Source organism: Crinia signifera, chromosome 9, assembly GCF_055691185.1.
Source record: "Crinia signifera chromosome 9, ASM5569118v1, whole genome shotgun sequence".
NCBI lineage: Eukaryota > Metazoa > Chordata > Amphibia > Anura > Myobatrachidae > Crinia > Crinia signifera.
This window is the reverse complement of record NC_139225.1, coordinates 72,458,290-72,472,888: the sequence shown is the minus strand read 5'-3', so window position 1 is coordinate 72,472,888 and position 14,599 is coordinate 72,458,290. Positions and strand designations below refer to the sequence as shown.

The 14,599-nt window shown below is 48.2% G+C and overlaps 1 protein-coding gene across 1 annotated transcript in view; it reads right to left on the bottom strand.

Moving 5' to 3' along the window:
• Positions 1-14,599, bottom strand: part of GCNA (germ cell nuclear acidic peptidase) — a 43,876-nt gene that overhangs the window by 16,538 nt on the left and 12,739 nt on the right. The window contains exons 8-9 of the mRNA XM_083159225.1: positions 6,722-6,872; positions 4,244-4,382 (exon numbers count right to left, since the gene is read on the bottom strand). Of these exons, the coding sequence (XP_083015351.1) occupies positions 4,244-4,382; positions 6,722-6,872 (290 nt within the window). The remainder of the gene's footprint in view (positions 1-4,243; positions 4,383-6,721; positions 6,873-14,599) is intronic.

The following is a 14,599-nucleotide window of genomic DNA, read 5'->3' as shown; positions in this document are numbered from 1 at the left end:
AACTCCCACGGGGTCGACAGAGCGTCCGCCGCTATGGCCTGAGGGTCTCTTGTACGAGCCACGTACGTTGGTAGCTGGTGGTTCTTTCGAGACGCCATCAGGTCCACCTCGGGAACTCCCCACCTGTCGGTGAGTTCCCGAAACACCTCGGGGTTGAGAGACCACTCGCCTGGGTGAAGGTCCTCCCTGCTGAGGAAGTCGGCCTCTAGATTTTCCCGACCTGGAAGGAACACTGCTAGCAGAACTACTCCTGATCGTTCTGCCCACTGAAGAACCTTCTTTACCTCCTTCATGGCCATGCTGCTCCTCGTGCCGCCCTGCCTGTTCACATAGGCGACTGCCGTGGCATTGTCCGACCTTATCTTTATGTGTTGACCCTGAAGGAACTCCTGAGCCTCCAACAGAGCATTGTAGATGGCTCTGATCTCCAACACATTGATGGACAAGCGCCTCTCCTGCAGGTCCCACCTGCCCTGGAGGCAGAGATGAAGTACCACGGCACCCCAGCCGCGTAGACTTGCGTCCGTTGTCAATACAATCCAGTCCTGGACTGCAAACCGACGACCCTCTATTAGATTCCTTCTGTGTCTCCACCACAGTAGTGAATGTCTTGCCTCGGCCGACAAGAGGATTCTTTTGTGCAGATTCAGGTGCGAGCCCGCACCCTTTCTGAGAATATCCAACTGAAACGGTCTTGAGTGGAAACGTCCCCACGTCAGAGCTGGGAAGGCTGACACCATCTTTCCTAGCAGCTGAGTGCACAGATGGAGGCTGATCCTCTGTGGAAGTAGGATCCTCTGCACTAGGTGCAAGATAGCCTGGATCTTGTCTTCCGGCAGGAAGATTCGCAGAGACTCCGTGTCTAGCCAAAGGCCTAGGAACAAGATCCTCCTGGATGGAACTAAAGAGGATTTCTTGAAATTCATTATCCACCCCAGGCTGGTGAGCGTCTGAGTGGTTAACCTCGCATGACTCTCCAGTAACTCCCTCGATGGGGCCTTGATTAGGAGATCGTCGAGATAGGGAATTATTGTCACCCCTTGACATCTGAGGTATGCGACTGCTACTGATAGAGTCTTGGTGAATACTCTGGGCGCTGAAGATAATCCGAAGGGCAGAGCCCTGAACTGAAAATGATCCCGACCGATGGCAAAACGAAGAAAGGCCTGGTGAGGGATGCAAATCGGGATGTGTAGGTAAGCATCCTTGATATCCAGTGATATCATGTACTCTCCTGGCTCCAAAGAAGCAATCACTGAGTGGATTGATTCCATCTTGAATGGTTGATACGAGACTAACAGATTCAAAGGCTTCAGGTTGAGAATGGGCCTGACTGACCCATCCGGCTTGGGGACTACAAAGAGGGTTGAGTAGAACCCTGTGTTCCTTTGAGATGCTGGGACCGGCATGATGACCTGAGCCTCCAGCAAGATCCGAATGGCTTCTAGCAGGCTCGTTCTCTTTTCCTGAGATGTTGGCAGAGCCGTTGTGAAGAATCAAACCGGAGGAGTGGAGTCGAACTGAATCCGGTACCCTTCTGATACCACTCTGCGAACCCAAGGATCCTCCGAAAGGGAGAACCATTGGGTTCCGAAGGCCAACAGACGGGCACCTACTGGTAAACTGTTGACTGAAGCTGGTAAACCGTCATGCCACCGGCTTCTGCTGGGGCTTAGGTTCCTGGGCTCTTGGAGCAGCCTGAGGGCGGGCTCTGGCTCTGGACCCTCTAGAGGACTGGAAACCTCTTCCTCTACCCCGAAAGGTGCGCTGAGTCCGAAAGGACTGAAAAGACGGACCTGCGAACTGTCTTCTGGGAGGAGGAGGAGCAGCCGACGGTAAAAATGCCGACTTCCCTCCCGTCGCCTGTGAGATCCATTTGTCTAATTCAGGCCCGAAAAGGATGTCCCCGGAAAAGGGAAGACCCTCCACAGCCCTTTTAGACTCCGCGTCCGCCTGCCAAGAGCGAAGCCAGAGGGCCCGCCGAGCAGAAATGGCGCTAGCGGATATTCTGGAAGAGATTAAGGATACATTCTTAGCCGCCTCTCCTAAGAACATAGCAGACTCCTTGACATGTTCAGCCAAGCAACGAATCTCGTCTATAGGCATACCTGATTCCAATCCTTCAATGATTAGCTCTGCCCATTTAACATTTGCCCTATTTACCCAGGCCGAGACTATTGCCGGTCTGAGTTGAGTCCCTGCCGCTACATAAATGGCCTTGAGAGTAGCCTCCAATTTTCTATCTGAGGGATCTTTCAAGGCTGAAGCCCCTGGGACTGGCAGAGTTGTTTTCTTGGATAGACGGGAAACTGAGGTGTCCACCGGAGGTGGCGTCTCCCACTTGCTTAGGGCCGCAGGCTCAAAAGGATACAGAGAAGGGAAGCGTCTGGGAATCTGAAAACGTTTGTCCGGATTCTTCCATGCAGCCAGAAGCTGATCCTGATTTGGACAAGGAAAGACCACTGATGTCTTCTGAACCCCTCCAAACAGATCAAACTCCTGTGGCTCTGGTCTGGGATCCTCCGGTAAACGAAGAACCTCCTTTACCGCCATAATGAGAGCCTCTATCCCTAAAGGAGTCGGCTCTCCCTCAGGAATGACATCCTGAACCTCTTCCCATTCACCATCCTCCATTTCGTGAAATGGATCTTGTTCCTCCTCCAAATCATCTTCCACAATAATAGCCTGATAAGGTCGCTTATTGCTAGATGTAGAAGGCCTCTCTGGTCTGGACATGGAGTTAGCTAACCCCTCCACCGACCTTGCTAGGGCTGTAGCCCAAGATGGCTCCGCTCTGCGAGCCAGCGCCAATTCAGAAGTGAGCTTTGACATAGTACCCACTAAGGTAGAGGCCCACTGGGGCGCCTGAGACCCCGCCAGTGATGCAGATTCAGCACCTGAACATGACTGACAAACAGTGGCATTACCCTCAGCTGTGTATTGAGAAAACTTAGCTGAACAGACAGTACAAGCAAAAACCTTCTGAGAGGCTTTGGATTTGCCCGTCATGATCCCCGCTCGCCCGGTCCAACACCAGCGCGCGATACAGGTGCAAACACACACACACACTGAGTACAGATACACCTCTCACAAGCCAAAAACCTCAGGGTTCTGTGAGACCTGGAGGAGAATGAGCCCTATTAGTGACAATACAGCGCCAAACACTGTGTCAGCAATAAAACTTTTAGAGCCTTCCAAGCTGCAGTAACCTGTGAACAGGAAAGAGTCAGCTTACTGTGTATCTGTGTAATGGCCGCGCCATGCCGGCCTCCGTTTTACAGCGTGTCCCCTCTCCCTCTGCTTAGCCAACCTGTGGCGTCTGACAACGTCCAGAGACACCCGCTTGCTAGCGCTCACCCCTGCAATACCTCCGGCACTTATTACAGCCGCGTGGTATAGTACAGCGATACGCGCCTTGCAAGATGGCGGCGCCTCACTCGCTGCAGAGACCCGCGCACAGCGCGGCTGACGGGGAAGCGGGGGACGGCGTGTGGCAAGTGCGCTCAGCGCTCTACTCACCACCGGAGGCTTCCTTCGTGACTGGCGTCCCCTTTGCTGGAGGGGCGGCAGGAGCACGGAACCCGTGCAGGCAGGCACCTTTAGTGAGGTCCTGACTGACGACCTGGAACTCCAGGGGCGCTGAATGCCCGGACCCACACCTTTCAGTAGGTGGGGAAGGGATTCTATCAAGTAAAGATGAAAAAATTCTATTGAAAAGCCAAAGCTAGAAAAATGTGCAGGAGCAGAAAAAACTGTGACCTAACTCCCTGGCACAATTTTCTCACTGGGGGATTGTGGGTCTTAGAGGGGAGGAGCCAGTATCCCCTAATTATTATTAAGAAGTGCCTAGCTCCCAGCATTCCCAGCTCTAATACCCGATGTGATTCCAGTGGTCCCTGCTGCATGTCAGAGAAATATCCGTTTGTGAATAGTGGAATGCATTGAGAATTACAACATTCTACTCAACACTCAGTTGGACCAGATAAATATTTCTACGACACTACAACAGTAATGAATAGCAAGTGCTGCTTGTTACTTTGGCTGGATTACAACTATCACTTATCCCTAGGTACTACATTTCCACACACAACCCAAAGACACACGGGAAGGTTATAAAGCATGTCTATGTTGTTTGCATGGGGTAAATTAATTACCAAGAACCACAGTGGTAAAGTCTGATGAACCTAAATAAAACTGTACATCTCTAGCCGATTGTGAAGCATAACTGTTTTATAGAAGATACCTTTTGCTCAAAGATGGTACTGTTGTAGAGTCTGTACAGCCTTGTCGTCAGCTCATGTTTTTTCTGCTTGAAATTCTTCACATATTGGGATGCCAGGCAAGACAGATCTTGAAGAAAGCAGTCCGGTACTTTACATCTCCTGGGAAGAACAGTGAGTCCATTTGAGGTCTTAAACTCAATTTTTTTTATCAGTTTAACCAAAAAATAATAATAATTATATAAAGTTGGCTATACACCACTGATTTTATTCCTTTAGGCAAGTTTGTTTAGATTATTCAGCATTTTAGTTGCCCTTCTTTGTTCCGGGATAACATCAAGTAATATCAATAAAAATTATGCTGGGGAAAGATTTCATTACCGTTTCTTATATAGCGCAGCAGAATCAGTTGTGATTTACAATTGTAGATGTATTAAGCCTTAAACACGAGGGTGTTAGAGTGATAAATGTCTAACCAATCAGCTCCTAACAATCATGTTATAGGCAGTCAAAAATGGCAGTCATTAGCTGATTGTCTGGATGTTTATCACCCTTTAGTCTCTCTCTTTTTAAGGATTAATACATCTGCCCCAGGGGGTTTTCTAAATCATCAATTTTTTTATTTTATTTGCTATGCTAAGGGGGTTGTAGGGTTACCATTAGGATATAAGAGCAATGGAGGATCAATTACCAATTGGAGAGGGAAGTGCTTTAATAATGGGAGCCTATGGTCATTGGGGAGGGGGGGGGGGGGGGGGTGCACCCCCTAGATATATTTTCTAAATAATATTTTACTATATTATTAAAACACTTTAAACCTTCACTGCTTCACTTTCACTGACAGACATTTAAATTGCTCCTGATGCCACCTTTTGGCCTCTTGTGGTTCACACCTCCCTATAGAGTGCAACCCTTTTTTTCAAAGGTTTTTAGCATCAGTGTACCGAGCCCAGTGTACCAAAGCTCACTTTGCTTCAGGCATGGGGCATCACAGCCCGGCACACTATTATGTTCTCCCTGCACGCCATAGTGGATGGTAGGGTATGAAATTTTGTCTAAAAATAAAATAAAAACAAAAAAGTGAAAAGCTCATGTCGACCTTTAACTATCAACCTTCCCATTGTTGACAATGCTTGTGTCAACCTTTCTACTTCATCCATGTCAACATATTTCATGGGTCGATCTTTAGTGGTCAATCTTCATTATTTCAACCCAGAGACCGTATCCCTTCGGGGAGACTTGGGTATTACTTTGTTGTAACTGCTAGATGGGTACTATGGAATATACGCTTATGATCCCCATGCTTGGCTGACCTGTGGGTAGAAGCTGCTCATAGAGAGTTGTCACTGCAGCTAAAGGAAAGTATTCTATTCCAGTGGATACGGATATCCCTAGTTTCACTTAGTACATGTTACTATGGGCTCTCATCATTCTACCATGAACTGGACTAAAATGCCCAGAGATAGAGACAACAGAGCTCACATTTTTGTTATTATTTGGCTAGCTATTGTATGGATTCTACCTACTTAGACCAAGGTTATCCTAGGGGCCATTGTTCGGTTAAAAGTCTTGGTAGAACCTGTTAGTACTGCTCACAGGATCTCCCCCCTTGGAAGCTTGGGTAGTACGCCCCACCCGAATCCACCTCTTACTTATTTGCTCTTGACACCATATATACGGTCTCTCCCACCATACTACATCACTTAACAGGTTTTTATAGTTGTTGTTGTAATAGATTTTAGATGTTCAAAAAGTCATGTTTGATTTTCATGTTCGAAGTACCTAGATATTGTTAATACTGTTCATTCCTCTCTATGGCCCTTATTCTGGTCGGTGCGGATATATCCGCGTGCGTTCGACCCGCCGATGTTTTGTGTCTGCGCATGTGCAGAGGCGTCTCTGCGCATGTGCGAGCGGGGCGTACGGCCAAATCCCGCATGATATGTGAACACTCCGAACAGGGGGTGGAGAGGGGCGTGAAGGGCTATTTGGGCTCATTACCATATGCATACGCCCCACGTTTCATGGGCGTTCCCATGCAAACGCTGGGCGTACGTATGGTAATGCGGCCGTGACGCACGTGTAGGGGGCGGACATATGACTTTGCCGGATGCCAGCTGCCCGCCCAGATCCCTGCTTTTGCACGGAAAAATGTCCGTGTGGTCTGAGGTTGCGGGAGCTGGTGGAGCACTCGGTCCTGCATTCGATGGTCTGCGACCATCGAATGATGGGGGAGGTTCCCTTAGATGGAGGAGGCGTATTCCGTGTAAAATACACGTGCGGTCCGTTCGGCCAGCTTCTTACCGCGTACGGACGGAGTTGGCGATCTGTATGGAAGGCGGGGTTTCGCACGCACGGTCCTGGCCGCATAATCGGATCCGGCCGCACCGATCAGAATAAGGGCCTATGTTTTTTACCCTGGTAATGGTTCTGGAACCTTTCAAATACATATTATAGAGCTATATAAATGATTTACTTGAAGAAGGGAAGGCATAACTCACATGCTCTCTGGAGGTGGTTTCTCAATGTAATCGGGTGAATCCTTCACACCTCTGTCTGAAGAGAAATATGGACTGGAATAGTTTGTCTGGGACTTGGTTTTCTGTCGCTCCTTTGTGTTTGTGAGATCAATACATGGCACTTTTGTTGGTTCTGGCAAGGAAATGAATAAAAACAAAAATTGGTACTTGTGTACTATCACGGCGCCCATCGCAGACCATATCGCATGCGATATCGCTCGATGTTCCACAATGTCATACAATTTTAAAATTGGATGGCATTGTATATGGCATACAATGCGATTATAACTTGTATAAGCACCCTAATGGGTGCTTACAATGCACCCCCACGCCACCCCCAGTATAAACGTGAACCCGAAGCGTGGCGAGCGCAGCGAGCCCGCGAGGGGTGGCGGTACGCGTCCTAGGACCTTTTCATACCCCCACTATCCACGTCGGCGTGGAGTTGATTTTATAGTGTGGCGAGCGCAGAGAGCGGACGCGCAGAACTTCAGTTATACGCATCCCCTCGCTTTGGTACTTATACAATTTAACATCGTATATGGGGTAAAAATCGAATTGCATGCCATAGGGTGTATGGCATGCGATCAAAAATCGGGCAACTAATTATTGTGGGCGCCGTGCTAGTTAACAAGTACCCAAAAATTTCCACTTAATTATTTTGTAATGCCATGTTCATTGAGGCGCAGATTCAATTAAGCATGAGTCAAGTGGAATTGTTATATTCTAGTGGTGGAGGCAGAACTACAAATTATACTAGATTCAACAACAACAACAACAGGAAGGAGTACAATGCAGCCATTACTACTTCTGGATAAGGGAGAATCTGTTTTGTTTTTGACCCATTGGCATAATGCCCATTTGTATAAGAACACAGGAACCTCTCGCTAAGATGACTAGGTTTCATTATACCCAGGGACACTGCATCCTACTGCAGCATGCTCTGATTTATGAAGGCCACCACTATTGTTTGAGGGGGTCAATACTTATTTTCCAATAACTGTTGAAGAAATGGATAGCGAGCTGCAGCCGGGAGCTAGTGAATTCCCAGCAGAACGTGTCCGACTGCTTGTGAAGTCTGGCACGTTTTGCTGAGATCCCTGTTCAATGCTGTCGGGGAAGACCGTACTGATCAGGGTCCCGCCGCCATTTCCCCATCTGTAGTGGCAGCTGGAGATTGAATATCCCAATAAGAGTCAACTAGATTGTAAGTTCCTCAGAGCAGGGTCCTCCACCCTTGTCAAAGCTTCTTCTCTTCCCATTTCACTTACAGCTCTGCCATACTCAAACACTTAGCGGCCATCTTCTTCTACATTCTCATCTCCACCTTTGGCCACCAGCCCCTAGTAGTACATTGACCATGACCTCACTACCTACATCTAAGCCAGGGCTGGGCAACAGCGGCCCTCCAGATGTTAGTGAACTACACATCCCAGGATGCTTTGCATTAGTTTTGCTATGTGGCCATGCTGAAACGAATGCAAAGCATCCTGGGATGTGTAGTTCACTAACATCTGGAGGCCGGTGTTGCCCAGCCCTGATCTAAGCTGTAGTGTGTATTGAATTGTGGTGCTCTTTTTACCTGTATTCTATTTTGTTATTTACTGTAATGTTAAGTTTGGTCTCCCTGTACTTTTTCATTTTATGCCCTTTGTATGACACTGCAAAACATTGGTGCTGCCTTATAATTAATAAAATAAAACCAAGAACATATGACATGTATGACAATTGCCAAGCAAACATTTTTATTCATGTCCTGAAATGTGAAATATAATCTTTTTAAACACTTTTTTTTTAATTTATATAACACGAGGGACGCTGGCATTTTTAGTGGACATTTTGCGCATTTCCCAGAGATGTTGGCACTCAGAGGGTTAATACCTGAAGCAAAAAGGCAGGTACAGTTGTGCATCATCTGCGTAGCAGTGGCACCCCAGGAAAAGACAGCTGATTAATTTGGTCATTGGTAACATGTATTCTGAAAAAAGCATGGTAGATGGTATAGAACCTTCTGGGGCTTCACAAGGCAGTGGCACGGGTGAAAAATACACTCCAGAAAAATACTCTGACCTGCTCTTGAAAAATTATATGAACTAGCTAAGGACTCTCATGCAGTGTACAAAAATCTTTAGGCACTCAAATAGAACCTTTGGTCCACAGTGTCAAATGCTGCAGGGAGATGTACACACGGGACAATTTTAGCCATTATCGTTGGCTAAATGGTCACGGAGCAACCATACTGCCTAGGTTTTTGTTGTGTACAGGGTGATAAATCAGTACCGCAGCCTTATTGGTCGCTGGAGCATACTCCTGCAATTTAGACCATTCAGTGCTGACTGGCCTGTCAAAAAAAAAAAAAAAAAATATTGTACACTGTGCGATATGGTTCCCGAGTTCTATATCATGGAACAATAAGCCAAAAATCACTCAGCGACCATATTGCACCGCGTGTACACCCCGTAGGATTAAAAAGTCTCTTGCCATTAGAAGATTTAGCACACATCAGGGCGGTTTTGGTGCTATGCCTTCTCCTGAATCCTGATTGAAAAGGATCATAAAAGATCATGGGTAGACAAGTTGGTTTCTATTCACGTTGCAACCACTTTCTCAATATCCTTTCCTAGTAAATAATAATTTGAAAGTGGATTTTAGTTTGTAATGTAGTCTGGATCTAAATTGGGGTTTTTAAGAAGTGGTCTAACAATTGCCTGACTGCAAAGAGGCTTGAACAATATTTGCAAATACAGGGCCAATTACATCTAAACACACCATTAGAATTTTTTTTTGAGGCAGGGTCCAGATCACAGGCAGTTCGACACAACCATCAGGTAATTTCAGCAATGTCTGTTCCATCCAATAGGTAAAAACATGGTCTCCTCCCACTGTTTCCTTGTTGGTCTACTTGTTTACTATTAATTCCTCATCCACCCGGGGGGCGTGGCCTGACCGGGACCTGGAGCGGACGCTGATCCTGTGAGCTCCGTCTCTCACAAAAATAAAAAAACACTAATTGCAGGTGCCTGGGCCCCCCCGACCTGCCCTCAACCCATCCTCCTCAGCGCCCGGACACCGGGGATGCCCGCCGGGTAGAGCAGCGGAGCCGGGAGACGCTACTGAGCGTCTTTGCGGGCTACTCCGACGGAGCGGCCGGTGAAGCCGGGGCCTCGATTTTGAAGCAGGCCGGGACTCGGACGCCGCGACCACGATCGCGGGCTCTTGCGCCCGCTACAAGTACCCACCTCCTCTCCACACATCTCACACCACCTCCGGAGGCTGCCCCAAGAGAAAAACTCTCCCTGCAGGAGAGACAGTGAGTGCAATTCCAGGCTTTTAAGCCTCCCTGGTCCCACAGCCCGGCCGCCATTTTAAAACACTTCACCAGCACAGAACAGACCCTGGTCTCTATGTCTCAGCTACTAATAAGCCTTAACCATCAGGCTGCTGCACTCTGAAGAGACTGTGCTCTCCCTTACTGTACACACAGCATTAACCTGACTTTTCACACTGAACCAAGAGATCAGGCAGCAGTGGCTCAGGTGCTGTACACTGGACACAATTCTCTCCTGCTCCTCTCCCAGATCTGCAGCCACAGGTGGAAAATACCACCCTCCACCAGATCTCAATGATGTTTTCATTCTATCCAGTACTATATTTTATCTTGCCTCTAATTTGACTTGACATCTGACTCAGCAATCCTATAAATTCTCTATGAGTGAGGACTCCCGGTCCCACCCCCTGATGCAGCAGTAACAGGGGACTCCAGCTCCAGTACACGGCAGCCCAAAAACCTAATATAAGCGGCTTTTGCCTCCATAACCGCCGCCTGCCACAACCTCCATTCCCCCTAACTGCACCCCGTTGTATGAAGCGCTATTACAACGCTATGCCGAGCAACCAAGCCCGCAAGAGAGACAGGGACCGTCAGACACCAGGTCCCAAGATGACGCAGGACGCTGTCTCCCGCCTCGCAGCACCAGCCTCGCCGGCCCCAGACTCCAGACGTCCCACTCCCCCCCTGCACCTCTCTCACCAAGACGACCAGAGCGCTTCACACAGTGAATACCCACAGCTGCTCCAGACCCTGCCTTCATCCGAATCCCCAGTCACATATGGGGACATGATTCAGGCCATCAGGACAGCTATGGGTCCCCTGCTAAAGGCACGCACTGATGATCTTGGCAGAAGGATAGACCAGCTCCAACAGTTATTTCCACAGAGCAAATAGTGGGTGCAAACTTTGCTGACATTACTGACTTGAAATCCTCTCTTAAATCTGCAAATAAGGAAATAAACTTCCTCCATAATAAAGTTCAGGACCTTGAAAATAGGTCCAGGAGATGTAACTTATGCCTGATAGGCATCCCTGAATCTGTGAAAGGACAGGATCTTTTTGACTTTATTAGAATCACCTTGCCAGAACTTCTACATATTGCAGACAGGTGTAATGATCTAATCATAGAGCGCGCACACAGACTGGGCTCTCTACGCCCACAAGAGGGTGCCAGGCCACGTGCCGTAATATTCAAGACTTTAAACTTCCTACATAAGGAACTCATATGGACAGTCTCTCGCAAAACCAGGGACATTACATGGCAAGGCCATAAGATCCTCGTTTTCCAAAGCTAGGAAAGACTTCGCCCCCACCTGCTCCAGACTCATCCGTGACGGGATAAAGTTCGCCATGCTGTATCCGGTGCGACTGCGCATCTATGAGGGGAACTCATTTAAAGACTCTCTCTCCCACCTGGACGCCGAAACCTACCTAGATGAAGCCGCATCACCCACAGACCAACAAACGGACTGGGCACCACCTACTTAAGCAGCGAGACACTGGTCTATAAGCTCTCCTCCCTACTGTTACTACGAGATAATATGGAAAACTATCCACCAAATCCTATCTCTTTTGCTGAATGTTGACAGGTCCAATTCAATAATTGCAGATAGAAAATGTTTTCCTGAAATAACACACTTAATTCTAAATTGTCAAGAATCTAACCTCCGAGGGGCGTGGCCAGCGACTAGACTGAGCAGACGCCATTGCACAGAGCTCCGGGGAAAAAGCCAAGAAAAAGCCCGATAAACAGCTGGGAAAGCCCCACCAAAGGAGCACCTGTGGCCAGTCCGGCAGAGGAGAGACGGAGAAGCAGTTCGTCACCCACCACAGCCGCGCCGGAGCTCCGAGGCGCGAGCGCAGGACCGCGGCCTACACAGAAGATGGAGCCGCGGCCTCGAGTATGGAGACACCGGAGACGCCGCCTGTCACGACGTGCGCCCCGGACAGGAGGGGGACATCCAGGCACCTCCCCAGCCCCACGAGAGGTGAGCGGACAGGAGGGGAGACCCAGACACAGCCGCGCCGGAGCCCCGATAAGAAAGCGCTGAGCCGCGGCCTCCACACAGGCCGAGACCGCGGCCTCAAGTTTGGCGACGGCAGGGGACGCCGGAAGCGTCACCGTCCGCACACTGCACGGCATAAAAAGAACCAAGGCACCCCGATACCGCCACAACACCCCCCCTAACGAGGTGAGCAGCCAGGGAGGAGAGGCTGTAGAAACCAACCCTAGGGCCAGAGACCCGGCAGCAGCCAGGGCACGGGGAAGAGGGCAGGGACTGTGCTCCAGCCCAGAAGAAGCCTGCACAATACACGGGGAAAAGGTCTGGAAAGTGCACATTGGGGGTTAAATATACAAAGAAGTGACAAAACCCTCCTGCTGAAACACAGACAGAGGGGCCTGATTCAGCTCATCACAGTATAAGGCTATAAGACCATCTGCAGCAGCTGTATTACTCCCTCTCTTTGCCCCCCTCCACCCCACTTCACTTCATTTCATCCTACCTCATCTCATCTTATCCAAAAGCATACCAGTTGGACCCATCCCACTCCAACTCGACTTCTGAACTCTAAACTCTAAACTCTGAACTCTAAACTCTGAATCTTAAACTCTGAACTCCAAATCTCGAACTTAGAACTCAGATCTGAACTAGTGAGGACACAATACAAAACTCTGCTTCTATAGTGCAGTGTAAAGGATCACCCATATTGCTTACTGCCGCTGGCCGGAGGAGCTGCAGGGAATCCTAATACCTAGCACCAAGATATAGCCAGCACACACGCATTGCTGATGCTCACCACCATGGATAAATTTGTGGCCAAGCCGCAAAGGGCGCAAAAGAGCAGCCAACAGAGTAAGGGACGAGGAAAAGTGGCAGCCCCTAGATCCACCCCAAACTCCCCTATGTCAGCACAAGAGGAAGACCCAGATACAGACCAAAACCCAGCCTTGCCGACGCAAATGTCGACTCAAGAGATCACAACCATTCTGGCAACACTCTTAGACCAAAAACTTGCCCCAATCAAAGAATCGATTGACTCTACCCTAACCCAGCTGACACAACATACCCAGAGATTGTCAGAAGCAGAGCAGAGAATCTCTGACCTAGAGGATGAGCTAGAGAAATCGAAAGCAACGATAACCCAACAGGAGAAGCTGGTAACCACCATACATGACAAACTCGAAGATCTGGAGAACAGAAACAGAAGAAACAACGTGCGCATCATAGGTCTGCCAGAATCGGTAAAGAATTCAGAACTTATGCAACTGGTGACAGATTGGCTACCCAGTGAACTGGGCCTCACCCCACAGGGAGTCCCCCTAATGGTAGAGAGAGTTCATCGTATAGGACCAGACAGACAAACCAATAGAGAAAGACCAAGACCGGTCATAATGCGCATACTTAATTATGCAGACAAAGTCCGACTCTTAGACGCATACAGGAAATGCAAGGGTTTGCAATACCAAGGAGCCAAATTGCTGTTGTTCCAGGACTTCTCTTTTTTAGTTGCCGCACAAAGAAGAGAATTTGCACCGGCTTGCAAGCAGCTATTCGAAATGGGCCGCAAATTCGCGCTACTCTACCCGGCAAGGCTTCGAGTAATACATGAGGGTCGCTCCTACTTTCTAGACACCCCACAGGCAGCGAAAAACTTCATAGACTCTCTCAAAGATGAATCTACCTCCCACATGTCAGACGCAGACTGACCCTCTAAGATAGAAAAGGACTGTCGTCACCATATCCTTTTATGTGATACGCATGTTCAGGTTATTGTCTAGAATAATTTACCATATATTTCAATTACTTTTAAATTACAGTTTTTTGTTGTGTAGTAATATGTTAAACGCGATAGGCCCGGCACAACCATGTGCGGGCACGCGATTGCAGAGTTCAGAGTTACGTTACTATAAGCGGCGACATATATGGTCGCAGTATAGGTTCCGAAAAATACCTAAAAAAGTTTGTTCACTATTTCATTGTATTGTATATGAGAAATATTATAATCCCATAGGCACAATAGGTCATTGTACAATTACCACCAGGTCCCCCAGTCCGCTCGCTGGGACGGATGGGACGGCCAAAAATAGAAATAGCTACAGAATGGTTAAACCTAAAGCAGGTATAGGATAGAAACAAACGCTATAACAGATAGTATCACTAGAGTGCAGCGATCACTAAAGTTTGTATCGTGGAACGTAGAAGGGCTTAACACCCCAATTAAAAGGCGTAAGATTATGACCCACTTGAAGAGACTTAAGCCAGACATAGTATTTCTTCAAGAGACCCACTGGAACATAGAAGATGCTAATGTTCTCAGAGATACTTGGGTGGGGGAATTCAAAGCCGCATCCTACACCTCGAAGCGTAGAGGGGTGGTTACATTGTTCCGTAAACACCTCCCCTATACCATAAAAGATGTGTGGACAGATCCAGAAGGGCACTTTATCTTCATTAAGATAACAATGTTTGGCTTGATATACACTCTAATTAATGTATATGCCCCTGTCAGTCAACACAAATTATTCT